We start from the raw sequence: 20,374 nt of genomic DNA on the forward strand, positions 1-20,374 counted from the left end.
TATTAAAGGCATGCTTCCAGGGGAGTCCTTTGCTATCTCTGGGAATTAGTTCTGGAAGGGGCAGTGTCACCAGGATCGATCAAGGATCCAAATGCCAGAGTATCAAGGATACAGAAAATAAGAAAATGTAGTCAATACAATTGGCCCTGTGACGCTCTGGCATCATATTAAGGAATCCTTGAGGGTGATACTAGTGGAGACTTTTAGCAAGCAGGGCATAAGTTGCACTAACAGTGTAGAAAACATTTTACTAAGAGAGTAGAAAGGAAGAACACAAGTAGAGGTGTAAGGAGTCCTTGCAGGCCAGCCTATAACTAGATTTTCTATTTATATGGCATTAACCAAGAAATAGGAAATTCTTGGGGTCTCCAACAATATCTAAGTGGAGTTGGAAAGTGTGCTAAAGGTATGATATATCAAGGTAGCAGGTCCAGCAGTTGTTCTGTTGGACAGTATGAAATGATACATTAGTAAAGTATATGTAAGATTAGTGGGATTGTGTATAACCAAGGAGAAAGAGTGGTTGTGGCGATCATGGTGGGAGGCAGAAGGTGAGAGTAGGAAAACGCCTTGGGAACTAGGTGGTCCTCTCCCCAAAGTGCTGAAGGATTTGACTAACATGAGGCAAATGCCTCCAGGGAGCAATAATCTCCATTAATTTAGAACACAGATAGCAGTAACCTCTACTAGATTTCTCTTTAGGCACAGGTGTACGGGGTGTGCCTTTTGGCAAAGAACAAGGAGTAGGATCATGGGCTAGGCAGACAGTAGCTCAGAAATGTAATGGGATCCTTAGTATCGAAGGAAGAAAAGCAAAAATGTCCTGTGTCCAATTTGTGCCTTAGGAGAGGCAACCCATATGTGTTGCTGGAAGCGAGGTTTTAGTGTCAGAGTGAAGTCATCGCCAATGATGAGCACTTGGACTAGGAGATGCCCTCTGGGATATGGGGCTGGGGTATCCTTTCCAAGAGGGTATCCACTCGAGGTGATGTGGGGTCTCACATTTACCATGTTTGGGTCTTCAGATTGTAAATTAATGAAAGTATACAGACCAATAGCAATAAGACCAACAGTCAACAGGAAGGTGAGCAGCTGCACTGAGAGGGCTTTTGTTTTTGGTGGAAGTTTCAGCTCAAATGGGTCCTCTATCAGGTAAACAGCTGTCTGGTATATGGACAATTTGGTTAATGCGCCCCTTGATCTGGCCTCCAGCCCTTCTGGGATGAGGGAATGATAAAACATTTATAAAGGTACGGGAAGACATTATAAAAAGGGTCTCATTTACAATGAGTCTTTATATACATGGAGGCAATGCACATCCCCTTTAAATATAAGGGGGATAGAAAAATTTTAAAAGTTGGTGTGAGGTGTAAACTGGCCAAGGGGCCTTGAATTAAGAGAGATTAAGGCCTAGAGCAAGATAGAGACCCATTTAGGGGTCCATTTACCTGAGTGGAATTTGAAAAAGAGCTGTGTGAGACCATTATGTCTCTTAATTAAACTGGCTATCGGATACCTACAAGGGATGTGAAAGTTCTATTGAATACCTTTTCCAAGAGATTAGCATTGTGTATTTTTAGAAGAAAAATGTATATCTTAGTTATTATCAATAATGTCTGTAACTCTGAAAGTAGTGTGGCGTGCAATGGCAAGGCCTTGTATTGTGGCCTAAATATATATGGAGATGTGTGATTTTGACTTATATTTTGAACATCTGTGAGGCAAGAGAGTCCCAGTTTTGTTAGTTTTTTTCTCCCTTAAAGGGACAATTTTAGGCAATGACCCAGCAGTTTATAATAAATGTGAAATGAGGCTACTTGTTGGCCAGGGCATCCAGCAGTTTGGTTGAGTGTGTTGTTTCTTGGGTCCCATCCTTTATTAGGGACATCCTGGCTAAGAGATGGGAAACAGCAACATTTCATTGAGCTCCATCATATATGATGGTTAGCAGTGCCATTTGCATAGTCTATGTACTCCCATTGCTGTTCATTCAGTTAATCCCAAGTGGATTCTGGGCAGCCAAGTGATCTGGGGGAGGGGTGACATCCTCCAGCACCATGGCATTTAACAAGGGACTGAGGACAGGGGAAGCCACCTCCTCCTGCAGGTGGAATATGCCAGAGAGCTCAGGCTCGGCTCCATCCTGTCTAAAGAGGCCTTGGTAGCTGTGCCGAGTTTCTGGTGTATTGTTTCTATGACCCAACACTTAACAAGCGGTTGGGTATGAAAGGTCACAGGCTCCGAGTCTGTGAGAGCCTCTATTTTCCAGAGAGCTCAGCATGTATTTTATTTGTTGTTTTAATGGAGCATAGTATGAGGCTGAGAGGGCAGTTTCTTGCATCATAAGCCCTTGGACAACTTATGGCCATCCTAAGTGGTCTAGAGATTCCAGGAGGTATGACAAGAGGTTGCCAAAATTTCCTTGGTGAAAGAGTCCTTCAGGGCACGAAAGGGAGTACCTACTGATTTTAATTTGGAAGTAAAATTTGTAAATAAAGAATATGTTGCCTTCAGAACCCCCAAAGTACTAAAACATGTTGGACCTGTACACCTTAAATGTATATCAAATGAGTCTCCTTGGAGGAGGATGTCACCAATGCAACATCACACCTGTGCTCCTGGAAAAAGGTGGATGCAGGTGAGATCTTGTCTGCCTAGATTGTGATGGCAAAGCTGCTGAGGTACCCAATGGACAGTCTGGAAAAGGTGTATTGTGTCTCTTTGAAGTGAAGGCGAACAGCAGCTAGAGGCTGGTGAAATAGGCACTGAACAGAACATGTTAGCCAAATGTACAGGGGCAAAATATTTACCGGTTGTTAACTGAATAGAATCAGTAATTTCAATAATATCGGATATACAAAACTACAATGAGGTACCACCTCACACTGGTCAGAATGACCATCATTAAAAAGTCTACAAATAATAAATGCTGGAGAGGGTGTGGAGAAAAGGGTCTTACACTGTTGGTGGGAATGTAAACTGGTGTAGTCACTATGGAAAACAGTATGGTCGTTCCTCAAAAAACTAAAAAAATTGTTGCCATATCATCCATCAATTCCACTCCTGGGCATATACCCAGACAAAACTATAATTTGAAAAGATACATGCACCCCTATGTTCATAGCAGCACTATTTACCTAAATGTCCATCTACAGATGAATGGATAAAGAAGATGTGGGATAAATATATATATATATATATATATATATATATATATGTATATGTATACACACAGACACATATATATATACACACAGTTAAAAAGAATGAAATAATGCCATTTGCAGCAACATGGATGGACCTAGAGATTATCATACTAAGCCAAGTAAGTCAGAAAGCGATAGGCAAATACCATACGATATCACTCATATGTGGAATCTAAAATACAACACAAGTGAACATATCTACAAAACAGAAACAGACTCACAGACATAGAGAACAGACTTGTGGTTGCTCAGGGGGAGGGGTGTGGGGGAGGGAAGTATTGGGAATTTGGGATTAGCAGATGCAAACTATTATATATAGGATGGATAAAATATAGGTCCTACTGTATAGCACAGGGAACTATATTCAATATACTGTGATAAACCACAATGAAAAAGAATATGAAAAAGAATATATACATGTATAACTGAGTCACTTTGCTGCACAGCAGAAATTAACACAACATCGTAAATCAATTACACTTCAATAAAATTTAAAAGAAATAACATTGGATATTGAGCATGGGGGCCCCAGTGGATGGGACCACATCCTTAACGTTGTAGTGATCTATCATAAGGTGCCACTGTAATCTTATTGTTATAGAAATTCTTTAGTATATTCATTTAGTATATAAATTTTGGATTTTTAATTGGATCAAATTATAAAACTTTGCTTTAATATTATATTTATATATATATTATTCAATTACCTTTTATTTTCTGTTTTTGCTTTTAAATCTTAAGTAATCTACAGTTAGCATTATGTTTGCTAGACTGGTGTTTGCTTAGTACCTAAGATTTAAAGTTCCTGTTTTTTCTCCCCTTGAGCTTGTATCCACCTAAAGTGGCAGTCAGTTTTTCTGTTCTCTTCCTGTTTCAGGCTTTTGCACCCTGAAGGTGCAGTCTTTACTTTCTTTTTCTGGCTGATAAGAGGAAAAAAGGGAGGGTGAAGGGGCCAGGTGCTTCTGGGCAACTTACCCCCGGGATTGCCCCTGTCCATGGAATCATCAGTCCCTTCCTCACACTGCCACTTTTTTTTTAAACTTACAGAATGGCTTGTACCTCTAGATGACTAAAACTTTTCTTTTTTTTTTCTGTTGGGTGTTTACCTGATAAGCTCCTATTGGTCGCTAGTGGCCTCTCTGTAAGCAGCACCCCCCTTCTCTAGGGTGTCCTAATCAACCTTAGAGGGGCTAGGGTCTACATCTAGGAAAGCAACGGTGGCATCAACTTCATCTTTTACATTTTTTGTTTTGAGCATGAGACTCTTTGCATGTTGATAAGTAGCAGCTCTTATGAGGGCCCATATGCATGGACCAAGGCTTTGTATTTCCAAAATTAATTGGATCAACTCTTCAGGTTTTGGCGGGGGGCATGCTGGAACCAGGTGCTCCTTTCCCCTCCTCTCCTTCTTCATTAAACACTGAGCCACGGTCTCCAGGGATGGGACCTCTTATACCCTACTAGGGTGGGGAACGGATTGCTTGCGACAGCAGTAGGCAGACACAGCAGAGAAGCTTGTGACCTGAACAATGCTCGTGGGGAGCCATGATCTCCTGAGAAGGCCCTCACACCAAACCCACAAATGGCCCACAGCACATAAGCGAGTGCTCAGGTGGAGCCATCTCCGACTACTTTGAGGAACAGGCTGAGATGTGACTCAGAAAAGCCCAGAGGGGAAAAGGAAAATGGTTCATGGATGCCTACAGGAACATGCAACGTCGCAGACACTAGGTACTGATATGGCCTCATTGGTTGTCAGCGCTGCCCGGTCAGTGGATTCGACTCATCCCATGGCACTAGGAGGGTAGTCATTCCACATCCCCAGCAGATGGACCTTTTCGAAATGTACCAGTTACCTATATGTATTTGCAGTTTGGAGAAAGACTCTTTTTTTCTTAAAATTAAAAAAAAAATTCCAATTTCAATAGCATTCTCAAAGATTGTAAGAATCCTCACCAAGTGAGAAAAAGCGAGAGCTTAAGTCAGGGCTTAAGAAGATCAACTATAAAGTAAACGTATGGAAAATGTTTGGCCAGAAAGGTCTGATATGAGGCCTAACACACACTTAAAAACTCAACAACTGTATACTTGGTATTCAAGCTCACAAAAACCTCTTTAACTAGTCTCCTATTGATAGAATCAGAAAGAAAGGGAATATAAGATTAGGTTCATGATAATCACTTGTGGGTTATGACACAAGAAGAGTAGAAAATAAAATAGAAATTTTATGACATTTCATGTTTAAGCCAGATTCCCTGCCAGGATATTTTGTGCTTTGATGAATGAAGTAGGACTTGGTCACATCTTAAAGAGATTCATAGAAGAGTAGTTCAAGCTGCCATCTGATGCATTAAAATAAAGGAAATACAGTATTTTCCCTAAGTTAAATACCTCCTGTGATGCATTTTTTAGATTGTGGAAGGCAATGAGTTCAAGAAAACTTAACATAAAGCTAGACAACGGTTAAGTAAATGAAATCATTGCAAAAACGGAATACATAAATAAGAATAAACAAATTCTGATGCTACCTTTTCAACTAAACTTTTTGATATAATCCTTAGTAAAATCATTCTTGAAAGTGAAAATGAGCAAGGTGATGGTACAACCAGCAGGAGAAAGTCAGTGCTGATAACCTCTATGTGCTCATCCTCCAAGACTGCATCTTATTGTTCACACAATCTGCTCAAGTTCCCACAAAGGGGCTACCATGACCTGTCTCCTTCTACTATAGCTCTACGGGCTGCGGCAGACAACAGCAACTGGGATCAAAGAGACATGTTCTGATTAAATAAACTATATGGAACTCTGCTGCAGGATTTCATGCAACTATTAACATCATTTTAAAACAAAAGGAAAAAAACCACCCAAATTCAGGGCTAATGTAGCTGTCACTGGACAATTAAAAAAATAAAACAGTCCTGTTTTAAAAGTTTCATCAATAGAGACAAAAAGGTACTAAGAATGATAGTCATCCTTCCTCATCACTGCTGCTCCAGGCATCTTCAAATGCTGGATTTAACTGTGATCTGGTTGAAGTCTAAAAAAAGGGGCAAAAAAGAAAGACTCAATTATTCTACCTCATAATTTTAGGCTCACAATATAGTTATGAAATATATCAGATAAAAAGAAACTAGATTATTTTTGAAGAAACTATACAATTGTTAATTTCAACCCAAAAGTTAACAAAAGAAACACCCAGCATACAATATAATGTAACTTCATTTTAAATAGACATATCAGACTTTATCCAAATTATGTTTCCTTCAAAGTAGTTACCTCATACACACACACAGACACGCACAGACACACAGACACAGAGACACACACACGATGCTGCTGCTATTACTTAAGGCATTTTTACACCTCTTCGGAGTTACCTGGAGAAGAGGGCACATTAATATCCATGTGGCTAAGGCTGGACTCAGGTCTATAGTCTGACTTGAGAGCCCAAAATATTAATGTGAGCAACTTTTTACTGCTTGGATGGACCTGATTTTTATAAATAAGCAAATATCCACATGTGGGGAATAAGGTGTTCATCAAACGGAGTAATATCATTTTTGGTATTAAGTAGCGAGGTTTATTTATGTATGTATGTATGTATGTATGTAGCTAGGGAAGCAGTTGAAAAAGACAGGCAAAATGTATTGGAAAACGGTAACATTTTGTCATTAGCACATAGGTTTCCCTGGGAGATTTCTGTGAAAGAGAACATGCATTAGACAGTATCTATCTAAAATAACAAAACATCACAGTACTCTTACAACTTTAAAGCTGTACCTAATAAATGTAATCAGCAATAGAGGAATTTTAATTACCTGTGGTATTTCAAATCAATTCACTTGTTTGGGGAAATTTTTTGAATGGCTAACCTTCTTATTCTTTGGCAAATGATTAAAGGACTTTAAAATGATCTCTTTTTTTTGAGTATCTGGGCATTATGAGCCACGTGTGCTTCCTACTCTGCAGCTTTTATGTTTGCTGCCAGTTTGTTCAGACTCCAAATCCAATAATGTATTAGTTCTTAGATTATTCTTAAATTATCTTAGATATATTACCTTTTACAACATATAGCAATATTTTATGTTAAGGGTAGCCCCTACTGTATGTCTGAGAATGTTCATTTCCTTTTGATGAACATGATGATTTAGACTCTTAAAATTCAAACAATGATAACAGTAGAAAAAGTGGGTGTTTCCAGTAAAAAAAAAAAAAAAAAAGAAACAAAAAACAAAACAATATGTTAATTTAGGTATTCTTTATAGTTGTTAAAGCTTAGATCTGAGTCCATTACTTAATCTAATGTTGGTATTGTCACCATTACTAAACCTAATATTGGCTATTGTCACTTAGTTGTACAAACAAAATTCCATTATACCTGGTGTCCAGATCCAAAACTATTACCAAACCTCAGCAAACTATTCACTTATTTCTAGTAGCAGTCCACTGATCTGCAAGAGTAGCATACTGAAGACTGTTTATTTATTCTTTCATCCAAGTGTTTACTGAATTTTCTACCTTTCTGGGTTTATAATTTAACTACCAAGTTAGGTTATTTAGTGACAGTTTATTTAAAGATGTATTGTCCTTAGGGGTTAGGTGATTATTCTTCCCTACTCTAGCTCTAAAAGCCTTTAACTCTGCCTTAGATATCTACCAAAATGTCCCTGGGTAGATGAACCACACAAAGGCCATGCCTTCTAATTTCACTATGGAAGCCCAATATGTAACGAATTAAACATTTAAATTTCATTTGAAGAATCAACAGAGAAGCAAAATTATATTTTAATGTAAATTATTGTTGCTATGGTAAGCAAACAAAAAAAAGTGAAAATTGGAAAGGCAGTTGCATATAAATTTTACTGTTTATAGCAGTAAAGGATAACAATATGAGTATATTACAGTATTATTAGAAGTACATTTTATTGTTAAAAAACACAAAACATCTTACTTGTAATTGAAAGCTGCAGTAAAAATATTATATATGATGTGGTACACATATACTGTTTGAGACCTACTGATCAAGTTAACTACCATCTATTACTGCAGTTTTCTCTACAACATCTCCTCCTAGTGGACATTCCTTCTATGCTTGAACATAACCATCCAGCCTGCCTGTTCTACTGACAGATAGTTGTGAATGTTATGGAGACAGGGAAGCATGAGTTTAAAGGGGATCTAGTTCAGATCCATATAATGGGAAGGAAGAACAAAACCAAACTGGACCATCTTCCACACATGCATCTTGATAAATTCTAAATTTCTCACTGGTAATTAGTGGAAAATCTTTATAGGTAGAATATAGGGTTCTCTCAATATAGCAAGTGATAAGTGGTAAATAAAACAGCTACATATTGTGTAACTGTCAAAATAAAGTAAGATTCTTGATGAGAGGTCAGATTTAAACTGTAATATAGTCACCCTAGAGATCTCAGACAGGAAAAAGTGAGTAGGAGTTATTTAGGCTTGCTTTGATTGTGACCAAATGTTAGGAAGAGGGGGCAAAAGGAAGGCAGATTCCTCAGAATATAACAAAACAGCCTGCCAATTAAATAATAGGATTTGGGTTTCCCTGGTGGCGCAGTGGTAGAGAATCTGCCTGCCGATGCAAGGGACACAGGTTCGAGCCCTGGTCTGGGAAGATCCCACATGCCGTGGAGCAAGTAGGCCCGTGAGCCACAACTACTGAGCCTGCGCGTCTGGAGCCTGTGCTCCGCAACAAGAGAGGCCGCAATAGTGAGAGGCCCGCGCATCGCGATGAAGAGTGGCCCCCGCTTGCCGCAACTGGAGAAAGCCTTCGCACAGAAACGAAGACCCAACACGGCCAAAAAATAAATAAATAAATAAATAAATAAAAATAAATAATAGGATTTATGCTTAAAGATCATAAAACCTGTCCCTATTGCCCAATGCCCTTCAATTTCTTATGGTAGAACTAAATTCCTCCTCTATCTTGGATATCAGAAGAAACACCCCTAAGGGATTGTATCTTGGTTGATGGAGAAGTAAATCTCATCTCAAGGGTGGATTTGAAAGGAAACCTAAGAACAATTTTGCTTTGATGATTCTGATGTTTGAAGATATCATAAACTTGTCTCAGATCACTAATGAATGGCAGAACTGGGATTCAAACCCAGTTACCAGTATTACTATTATTTAGTTTACCTGAAACTACAGACAAAGTGAGTGTGTGAGTATGTGCATGTGTATGTTATGTTTTGTGTTAAGTTGCCTCTCTGGGGAACTGCAGCAGGCATTCATTTGATAGGTGAGATGAAAATACTTTTAAATATGAGTTAAACAGTAAATATACATGTAACAGGGTCTTGTGTAGACGGACTTCTCTATTGGGATCTGCATCGCGATCATATTCATGTTCTACCTACATTCACAGAAATCTTTCAAACTAAAATTTTGTGGAAATAATCTTAGCACTTACATTTTATATTAATTTGAGAATGGTGCCTATCTTAAAGCATATACACAGTGCATTTTAAAAGGTCAGGTTTCATAGCTCTAAAGCTTAACTATAAAGCTAACTTATTTTTTGTGTACCTCTGTTTGATTTCTACTTGTTCAGCTTAATTTCCCATATACAAAAATTCTTCTAGATGGGGAGTTCAAACTATCACTGTAACTATATAATGAGGAAATAAACCATCAGAGTCGCATACTCTCTTTATAAAATAAGCAATTTAGTTTTCTTCTAAATAATATCCTTTTTTTATACATAAGCAAAGATGATTTATTTCTAGTTTTTTTTTATAGTTTTCATTTGGTGAATGATTGTTAAACTTTCTAACATGGCCTGTAGTATTATGAGTTGGATTTAATGTATATAGTAATTCCCAAACAGCAGGACACAGTAATTAAATAATAATGCAAAATCAATGGCTGAACCAAATTATTTGAGCATATTAAGCTTTGTACAAAAAAAATTCAGTATTTAAAGCAGGTGTACACTAAAACTAATCAAAGCCATAATAAATCAAATTAGACACATGATGAAATCTGGAAGATTTCACCTTTAGATAGCTTGACAAAAAAGTAAAAAAATTCAGAGGCTACTACCTAAGACCAGAAATCATGTCTTATTTATCTTTGTTTTCCCACCACATTTTTTTTTTTTTAAATTAATCTACTGGCAGTTTTAGCATTGTGGGGTTTTTTTTTTTTTTAATTTTTTTTTTTTTTTGGGTGTGTTGGGTCTTCGTTTCTGTGCGAGGGCCCTCTCCAGCTGCGGCGAGCGGGGGCCACTCCTCATCACGGTGCGCGGGCCTCTCACTGTCGCGGCCTTTCTTGTTGAGGAGCAAAGGCTCCAGACGCACAGGCTCAGTAGTTGTGGCTCACAGGCCCAGCCGCTCCGCGGCACGTGGGATCCTCCCAGACCAGGGCTCGAACCCGTGTCCCCTGCATTGGCAGGCAGATTCTCAACCACTGCGCCACCAGGGAAGCCCCCCACCACATTTTTCAGGTTCTTTATTCACACTGTCATATCTGTACCAGTTTATTCTCTGAGATAGGCACTAACAGACTGCTGGTAGAAGTGTAAACTGATAAAATTTGATCGTGTGAATAAAGAACCTTAAACATGTCATACATGATAACTCAAGAGGTAACACTACTTCTAGGAATCTAACCAAAGAAGTAATCAGAAATGTAAATAATTTTTGAACAGATATTTACCTTGATGTGTTTATAATGATCAAAAGAAATGTCTCCCAATAGGAAAATATTTGAGTAAATTATGGTAAATAAATGACAGAATGTTATATTATTAAAAACAATATTTACAAATACTTATTAATGACATGGAAAAAGTCTTAAGCAGGATGCTAAGCTGTATGTTCAAGCATAATATTAACCATGCTAAAAAGTATGCACAGGAAAAAACAAGAATGAAGTAAATCAAAATGTTAATAGTAATTAATAAACTTCAGAAATGTATGTTCTTCTCTTAATATTTTTTTGAATTTTCCAAATATACTATAGAGGCAAATTATTTTTACAATCACAAAATAGCAAGAAATGCTTTAAAAGTTTCTCTCATATAAAGTAAATTAATAATAACTTTTTTTATGATTTAGAAGTCACTGTACAATTTGTATAAATAATATTTACCTCCTCATCATCAGGAACTGATTCATATAAGGATGGTATCCAAGCAAGAATATTGCAGTCTCTGCTACCACTATAAAGTTCCTATAACACAAAGCAAAGATGTAATTGTAGGTCACTTTAAAGCTGGTGCCAATCTGAAATAAACGACATCAATTTTTAAATGATTAATTAAGATTAGGTTAGATTAATTAAGATTAATTCTATTTCTACTCCCCAAAGAAACTGGGCTGATGTTTTTTTGTTTGTTTAAGATGTAGTAAAGCCTTGTTTTGTATTTAAAAATAGTACTAGGATATGTTAACATGTTGCTAACATGTTAAAATTCACAAAAACAATCACTGTAATTTTTAATCATAGTATCCATTTATTTCAAGTGTCAGAGAATGAGAAAAAAATGGAAGAAATAAATTTTGTCCTTTTCTGTCAATAACTGAGCTTTAATAAAGACTTCAATGAAGAAACCATATGAGTTTCTAGCTAAAATAGGCCAAAAGTTCAAAAAAAGAACTCAACTAAAGAGCATTAAGACATATATGCCATGCTTGCTGAGAAGCTTATTTTATAAGAAGCTTGGGTTGATGCACAGTCAATGTCAATGTCTTTATGGATATGCTGTCTGCACATGCTGAACAATGTTCATTTGCCTCCCCACAAAACTTCAGAAATATGTTATATTGGCTACTACTGAAAATATTCCTATGGGGCAGTGAAACAGATATGCTCCCATACAAAGGGTATAAATTGCTATAATCTTTTCAGAGAATGAAATCTCAACATGTGTCAGAAGTTTCTGTATGAATTTCTAAGAAGTCATGCCAAAGACACACATGAAATTCAAGGATATTATCATCAATATTATATTTATAATAACAAAAATAACAATAATTTTCCAAAAATTATTGTCCAGGGTAATGATTTATATATAAATTTATCCTGCATTAATATGATGTGATATTACATAATCACTAAATTTATTTTTGAAGAATATTTAATGACAGTGGAAAATATTCATATTGTCAAGAGAAAGGAGCAGGATGTAAACCAAATAGTCATAGTGTGAAAAGAAAAAACAGGATGTAAAATACTAGGTCAATTTTTTAAAAAGCTGAATGGATGCAAAAATACTACTCTCCTTTACTTTTATAATTTAGATTTATAATTATTTTCCTTTTCAGAAATCATAATAGATGAAATGGGATAAGAGTTGGAAGCTTTCTGATGTAATGCAGTGATTCAAATCTTTCTTAGTGCATAGCACATATAGAAATGGTATTTGTCGGACTTCCCTGGTGGTGTAGTGGTTAAGAATCCGCCTGCCAATGCAGGAGACACAGGTTCGAGCCCTGGTCCGGGAAGATCCCACATGCTGCGGAGCAACTAAGCCCGTGTACCACAACTACTGAGCCCACGCACCGCAACTACTGAAGCCCTGCGCCTAGAGCCTGTGCTTTGCAACAAGACAAGCCAGCGCAATGAGAAACCTGTGCACTGCAACAAAGAGCAGCCCCTGCTCGCCACAACTAGAGAAAGTCTGCGCACAGCAATGAAGACCCAATGCAGCCAAATAAATAAATAAAAAATAAATTAAAAAAAAAAAAAAGAGGGGGGTCTGGGCAAGATGGTGGAAGAGTAAGACGCGGAGATCACCTTCCTCCCCACAGATACATCAGAAATACATCTACACGTGGAACTGCTCCTATAGAACACCCACTGAATGCTGGCAGAAGACGTCAGACCTCCCAAAAGGCAAGAAACTCCCCATGTACCTGGGTAGGGCAAAAGAAAAAAGAAATAACAGAGAAAAAAGAATAGGGACAGGACCTGCACCAGTGGGAGGGAGCTGTGAAGGAGGAAAGGTTTCCACACACTAGGAAGCCCCTTCACGGGCGGAGACTGCAGGTGGCAGAGGGCGGAAGCTTCGGAGCCACGGAGGAGAGCGCAGCCACAGGGGTGCGGAGGGCAAAGCAGAGAGATTCCCGCACAGAGGATCGGTGCCCAGCAGCACTCACTAGCCCGAGAGGCTTGTCTGCTCACCCGCCGGGGCGGGCGGGGGCTGGGAGCTGAGGCTGGGGCTTCGGTCGGATTGCAGGGAGAGGACTGGGGTTGGCGGTGTGAACACAGCCTGAAGGAGTTAGTGCGCCGCAGCTAGCCGGGAGGGAGTCCGGGAAAAGGTCTGGACCTGCCGAAGAGACAAGAGACTTTTTCTTGCCTCTTTGTTTCCTGGTGCGCTAGGAGAAGGGATTCAGAGCGCCGCCTAAATGAGCTCCAGAGACGGGTGCGAGCCGCGGCTCTCAGCACGGACCCAAGAGACGGGCATGAGATGCTAAGGCTGCTGCTGCCGCCACCAAGAAGTCTGTGTGCGAGCACAGGTCACTATCCACACCGCCCCTCCCGGGAGCCTGTGCAGCCCGCCACTGCCAGGGTCCCGTGATCCAGGCACAACTTCGCCGGGAGAACACACAGCATACCTCAGGCTGTTACAATGTCATGCTGGCCTCTGCCGCCACAGGCTCGCCCCACATCCGTACCCCTCCCTCCCCCGGCCTGAGTGAGCCAGAGCCCCCGAATCAGCTGCTCCTTTAACCCCGTCCTGTCTGAGCAAAGAACAGACACCCTCAGGCAACCTACACGTAGAGGCGGGTCCAAATCTAAAGCTGAACCCCGGGAGCTGTATGAACAAAGAAGAGAAAGGGAAATTTCTCCCAGCAGCCTCAGAAGCAGTGGATTAAAGCTCCACAAACAACTTGATGTACCTGCATCTGTTTAATACCTGAATATGCAACGAATCATCCCAAATTGAGGAGGTGGACTTTGGGAGCAGGATATATTATTTTTTTCCCCTTTTCCTCTTTTTGTGAGTGTATATGTGTATGCTTCTGTGTGACAGTTTGTCTGTATAGCTTTGCTTCCACCATTTGTCTTAGGGTTCGGTCCGTCTGTTTTTTTGTTTTCTATTTTTTTTTTACTTAAAAAATTTTTTTCCTTAATAAATTTTTTCTTAATAATTTTTCTTATTTTTTATTAAAAAATTTTTTTTCTTAATAAATTTTTCTTAATAATTTTTTTCTTGTTTTTTATTATAATAGCTTTATTTTATTTTTCCTTACTTTATTTTATTTTATTTTATCCTCTTTCTATTTTTTCTCCCTTTTATTCTGAGCCGTGTGGATGAAAGGCTCTTGGTGCTCCAGCCAGGCATCAGGGCTGTGCCTCTGAGGTGGGAGAGCCAACTTCAGGACACTGGTCCACAAGAGACCTCCCAGCTCCACGTAATACCAAACGGCGAAAATCTCTCAGAGATCTCCAACGCAACACCAAGACCCAGCTTCACTCAACGACCAGCAAGCTACAGTGCTAGACACCCTATGCCAAACAACTAGCAAGACAGGAACACAGCCCCATCCATTAGCAGAGAGGCTGCATAAAATCATAATAAGGCCACAGACACCCCAAAACACACCACCAGATGTGGACGTGCCCACAAGAAGGACAAGACCAGCCTCATCCACCAGAACACAGGCACTAGTCCCCGCTACCAGGTAGTCTACACAACCCACTGAACCAACCTTAGCCACTGGGGACAGATACCAAAAACAACAGGAACTACAAACCTGCAGCCTGTGAAAAGGAGACCCCAAACACAGTAAGATAAGCAAAATGAGACGACAAAAAAACACACAGCAGATGAAGGGGCAGGGTCAAAACACACCAGACCTAACAAATGAAGAGGAAATAGGCAGTCTACCTGAAAAAGAATTCAGAATAATGATAGTAAAGATGATCCAAAATCTTGGAAGTAGAATTGACAAAATGTAAGAAACATTTAACAAGGACGTAGAAGAACTAAAGAGGAACCAAGCAACGATGAAAAACACAATAAATGAAATTAAAAATACTCTAGAAGGGATCAATAGCAGAATAACTGAGGCAGAAGAACGGGTAAGTGACCTGGAAGATAAAATAGTGGAAATAACTACTGCAGAGCAGAATAAAGAAAAAAGAATGAAAAGAACTGAGGACAGTATCAGAGACCTCTGGGACAACATTAAACACACCAACATTCGAATTATAGGGGTCCCAGAAGAAGAAGAGAAAAAGAAAGGGACTGAGAAAATATTTGAAGAGATTATAGTTGAAAACTTCCCTAATATGGGAAAGGAAATAGTTAATTAAGTCCTGGAAGCACAGAGAGTCCCATACAGGATAAATCCAAGGAGAAACATGCCAAGACACATATTAATCAAACTGTCAAAAATTAAATATAAAGAAAACATATTAAAAGCAGCAAGGGAAAAACAACAAATAACACACAAGGGAATCCCCATAAGGTTAACAGCTGATCTTTCAGCAGAAACTCTGCAAGCCAGAAGGGAGTGGCAGGATATACTTAAAGTGATGAAGGAGAAAAACCTACAACCAAGGTTACTCTACCCAGCAAGGATCTCATTCAGATTCGATGGAGAAATTAAAACCTTTACAGACAAGCAAAAGCTGAGAGTTCAGCACCACCAAACCAGCTTTATAACAAATGTTAAAGGAACTTCTCTAGGCAAGAAACACAAGAGAAGGAAAACACCTACAATAACAAACCCAAAACATTTAAGAAAATGGGAATAGGAACATACATATCGATAATTACCTTAAATGTAAATGGATTAAATGCTCCCACCAAAAGACACAGACTGGCTGAATGGATACAAAAACAAGACCTGTATATATGCTGTCTACAAGAGACCCACTTCAGACCTAGGGACACATACAGACTGAAAGTGAGGAGATGGAAAAAGATATTCCATGCAAATGGAAATCAAAAGAAAGCTGGAGTAGCAATTCTCATATCAGACAAAATAGACTTTAAAATAAAGACTATTACAAGAGACAAAGAAGGACACTACATAATGATCAAGGGATTGATCCAGGAAGAAGATATAACAATTGTAAATATTTATGCACCCAACATAGGAGCACCTCAATACATAAGGCAAATACTAACAGCCATAAAAGGGGAAATCAACAGTAACACAATCATAGGAGGGGACTTTAACACCCCACTTTCACCAATGGACAGATCATACAAAATGAAAATAAATAAGGAAACACAAGCTTTAAATGATACATTAAACAAGATGGACTTAATTGATATTTCTAGGACATTAGACCCAAAAACAACAGAATACACATTTTTCTCAAGTGCTCATGGAACATTCTGCAGGATAGATCATATCTTGGGTCACAAATCAAGTCTTGGTAAATTTAAGAAAATTGAAATCATATCAAGTATCTTTTCCAACCATAACGCTATGAGACTAGATATCAATTACAGGAAGAGATCTGTAAAAAATACAAACACATGGAGGCTACACAATACACTACTTAATAACGAAGTGATCACTGAAGAAATCAAAGGGGAAATAAAAAAATACCTAGAAACAAATGACAATGGAGACACAACGACCCAAAACCAATGGGATGCAGCAAAAGCAGTTCTAAGAGGGAAGTTTATAGCAGTACAAGCCTACCTCAAGAAACAGGAAACATCTCAAATAAACAACGTAACCTTGCACCTAAAGCAATTAGAGAAAGAAGAACAAAAAAACCCCAAAGCCAGCAGAAGGAAAGAAATCATAAAGATCAGATCAGAAATAAATGAAAAAGAAATGAAGGAAACAACAGCAAAGATCAATAAAACTAAAAGCTGGTTCTTTGAGAAGATAAACAAAATTGATAAACCATTAGCCAGACTCATCAAGAAAAAAAGGGAGAGGACTCAAATCAATAGAATTAGAAATGAAAAAGGAGAAGTAACAACTGACACTGCAGAAATACAAACGATCATGAGAGATTACTACAAGCAACTCTATGCCAATAAAATGGACAACCTGGTAGAAATGGACAAATTCTTAGAAATGCACAACCTGCTGAGACTGAACCAGGAAGAAATAGAAAATATGAACAGACCAATCACAAGCACTGAAATTGAAACTGTGATTAAAAATCTTCCAACAAAAGCCCAGGACCAGATGGCTTCACTGGCGAATTCTATCAAACATTTAGAGAAGAGCTAACACCTATCCTTCTCAAACTCTTCCAAAATATTGCAGAAGGAGGAACACTCCCAAACTCATTCTACGAGGCCACCATCACCCTGATACCAAAATCAGACAAAGATGTCACAAAGAAAGAAAACTACAGGCCAATATCACTGATGAACATAGATGCAAAAATCCTCAACAAAATACTAGCAAACAGAATCCAACAGCACATTAAAACGATCATACACCATGATCAAGTGGGGTTTATTCCAGGAATGCAAGGATTCTTCAATATACGCAAATCAATCAACGTGATACACCATATTAACAAATTGAAGGAGAAAAACCATATGATCATCTCAACAGATGCAGAGAAAGCTTTCGACAAAATTCAACACCCATTTATGATAAAAGCCCTGCAGAAAGTAGGAATAGAGGGAACTTTCCTCAACATAATAAAGGCCATATATGACAAACCCACAGCCAACATTGTCCTCAATGGTGAAAAACTGAAACCATTTCCACTAAGATCAGGAACAAGACAAGGTTGCCCACTCTCACCACTATCATTCAACATAGTTTTGGAAGTGTTAGCCACAGCAATCAGAGAAGAAAAAGAAATAAAAGGAATCTAGATCGGAAAAGAAGAAGTAAAGCTGTCACTGTCTGCAGATGACATGATACTATACATAGAGAATCCTAAAGATGCTACCAGAAAACTCCTAGAGCTAATCAATGAATTTGGTAAAGTAGCAGGATGCAAAATTAATGCACAGAAATCTCTTCCATTCCTATACACAAATGATGAAAAATCTGAAAGTGAAATTAAGAAAACACTCCTGTTTACCACTGCAACAAAAAGAATAAAATATCTAGGAATAAACCTACCTAAGGAGACAAAAGACCTGTATGCAGAAAATTATAAGACACTGATGAAAGAAATTAAAGATGATACAAATAGATGAAGAGATATACCATGTTCTTGGATTGGAAGAATCAACATTGTGAAAATGACTCTACTACCCAAAGCATCTACAGATTCAATGCAATCCCTATCAAACTACCACTGGCATTTTTCACAGAACTAGAACAAAAAATTTCACAATTTGTATGGAAACACAAAAGACCCTGAATAGCCAAAGCAATCTTGAGAATGAAAAATGGAGCTGGAGGAATCAGGCTCCCTGACTTCAGACTATACTACAAAGCTACAGTAATCAAGACAGTATGGTACTGGCACAAAAACAGAAATATAGATCAATGGAACAGGATAGAAAGCCCAGAGATAAACCCACACACATATGGTCACCTTATCTTTGATAAAGGAGGCAAGCATATACAGTGGAGAAAAGACAGCCTCTTCAATAAGTGGTGCTGGGAAAACTGGACAGCTACATGCAAAAGAATGAAATTAGAACACTCTCTAACACCATACACAAAAATAAACTGAAAATGGATTAAAGACCTAAATGTAAGGCCAGACACTATCAAACTCTTAGAGGAAAACACAGGCAGAACACTCTATGACATACATCACAGCAAGATCCTTTTTGACCCACCTCCTAGAGAAATGGAAATAAAAACAAAAATAAACAAATGGGACCTAATGAAACTTAAAAGCTTTTGCACAGCAAAGGAAACCATGAACAAGACGAGAAGACAACCCTCAGAATGGGAAAAAATATTTGCAAGTGAAGCAACTGACAAAGGATTAATCTCCAAGATTTACAAGCAGCTCATGCAGCTCAATAACAAAAAAACGAACAACCCAATCCAAAAATGGGCAGAAGATCTAAATAGACATTTCTCCAAAGAAGATATACAGATTGCCAACAGACACATGAAAGAATGCTCAACATCATTAATCATTAGAGAAATGCAAATTAAAACTACAATGAGATATCATCTCACACCAGTCAGAATGGCCATCATCAAAAAATCTACAAACAATAAATGCTGGAGAGGGTGTGGAGAAAAGGTAACCCTCTTGCACTGTTGGTGGGAATGTAAATTGATACAGCCACTATGGAGAACAGTACGGAGGTTCCTTAAAAAATTAAAAACAGAGCTACCATACGACCCAGCAATCCCACTACTGAGCATATACCCTGAGAAAACCATAATTCAAAAAGAGTCATGTACCAAAATGTTCATTGCAGCTCTATTTACAATAGCCAGGACATGGAAGCAACCTAAGTGTCCATCATCGGATGAATGGATAAAGAAGATGTGGCACATATATACAATGGAATATTACTCAGCCATGAAAAGAAATGAAATGGAGGTATTTGTAATGAGGTGGATGGAGTTAGAGTCTGTCATACAGAGCGAAGTAAGTCAGAAAGAGAAAAAGAAATATAGTATGCTAACACATATATATGGAATCTAAGGGGAAAAAAAAAAAAGGTCATGAAGAACCTAGTGGCAAGACTGGAATAAAGACACAGACCTACTAGAGAATGGACTTGAGGATATGGGGAGGGGGAAGGGTAAGATGTGACAAAGAGAGAGAGTGGCATGGACATATATACACTACCAAACGTAAAATAGATAGCTAGTGGGAAGCAACCGCATAGCACAGGGAGATCAGCTCTGTTCTTTGTGACCACCTAGAGGTGTGGGATAGGGAGGGTGGGAGGGAGGGAGATGCAAGAGGGAAGAGATATGGGAACATATGTATATGTATAACTGATTCACTTTGTTATAAAGCAGAAACTAACACACCATTGTAAAGCAATTATACTCCAATAAAGATGTTAAAAAAAAAAAAAAAAAGAAATGGTATTTGTCAGGAGGCAACTGGCCCCAGCTCTCTGGCTATCCTAGGCTTGTCTCAGCTATTCCAGGGACTGAAGGGAATCAATTATCTTGACATACTTTTAATACATTCTAGGAAGCTCTGATTTGGTGGAAAGCAACAACTGGTAGTCAGAATACCTGTGTTAAAATCTTGGCTGTGTCTCTAAGTGACTCTGGATAAGAAAAGAGGTACTGTATTCTAAGAATTTCTTTGAA

At 38.5% G+C, this 20,374-nt stretch overlaps 1 protein-coding gene across 2 annotated transcripts in view; it reads right to left on the minus strand.

Moving 5' to 3' along the window:
- Positions 1 to 3,242: 3,242 nt before the first annotated feature.
- The window catches only part of ERCC8 (ERCC excision repair 8, CSA ubiquitin ligase complex subunit), a 68,304-nt gene continuing 51,172 nt past the window's right edge, over positions 3,243 to 20,374 (minus strand). For both annotated transcript variants that reach the window (XM_007176066.3, XM_057541820.1), the window contains 2 exons: positions 11,328 to 11,408; positions 3,243 to 6,243 (listed from right to left, as the gene is read on the minus strand). In XM_007176066.3, the coding sequence (XP_007176128.1) occupies positions 6,175 to 6,243; positions 11,328 to 11,408 (150 nt within the window). In that variant the 3' untranslated portion in view covers positions 3,243 to 6,174. The remainder of the gene's footprint in view (positions 6,244 to 11,327; positions 11,409 to 20,374) is intronic.

The sequence above is a fragment of the Balaenoptera acutorostrata genome, chromosome 2 (assembly GCF_949987535.1).
Source record: "Balaenoptera acutorostrata chromosome 2, mBalAcu1.1, whole genome shotgun sequence".
NCBI classification, from domain to species: Eukaryota; Metazoa; Chordata; class Mammalia; order Artiodactyla; family Balaenopteridae; genus Balaenoptera; species Balaenoptera acutorostrata.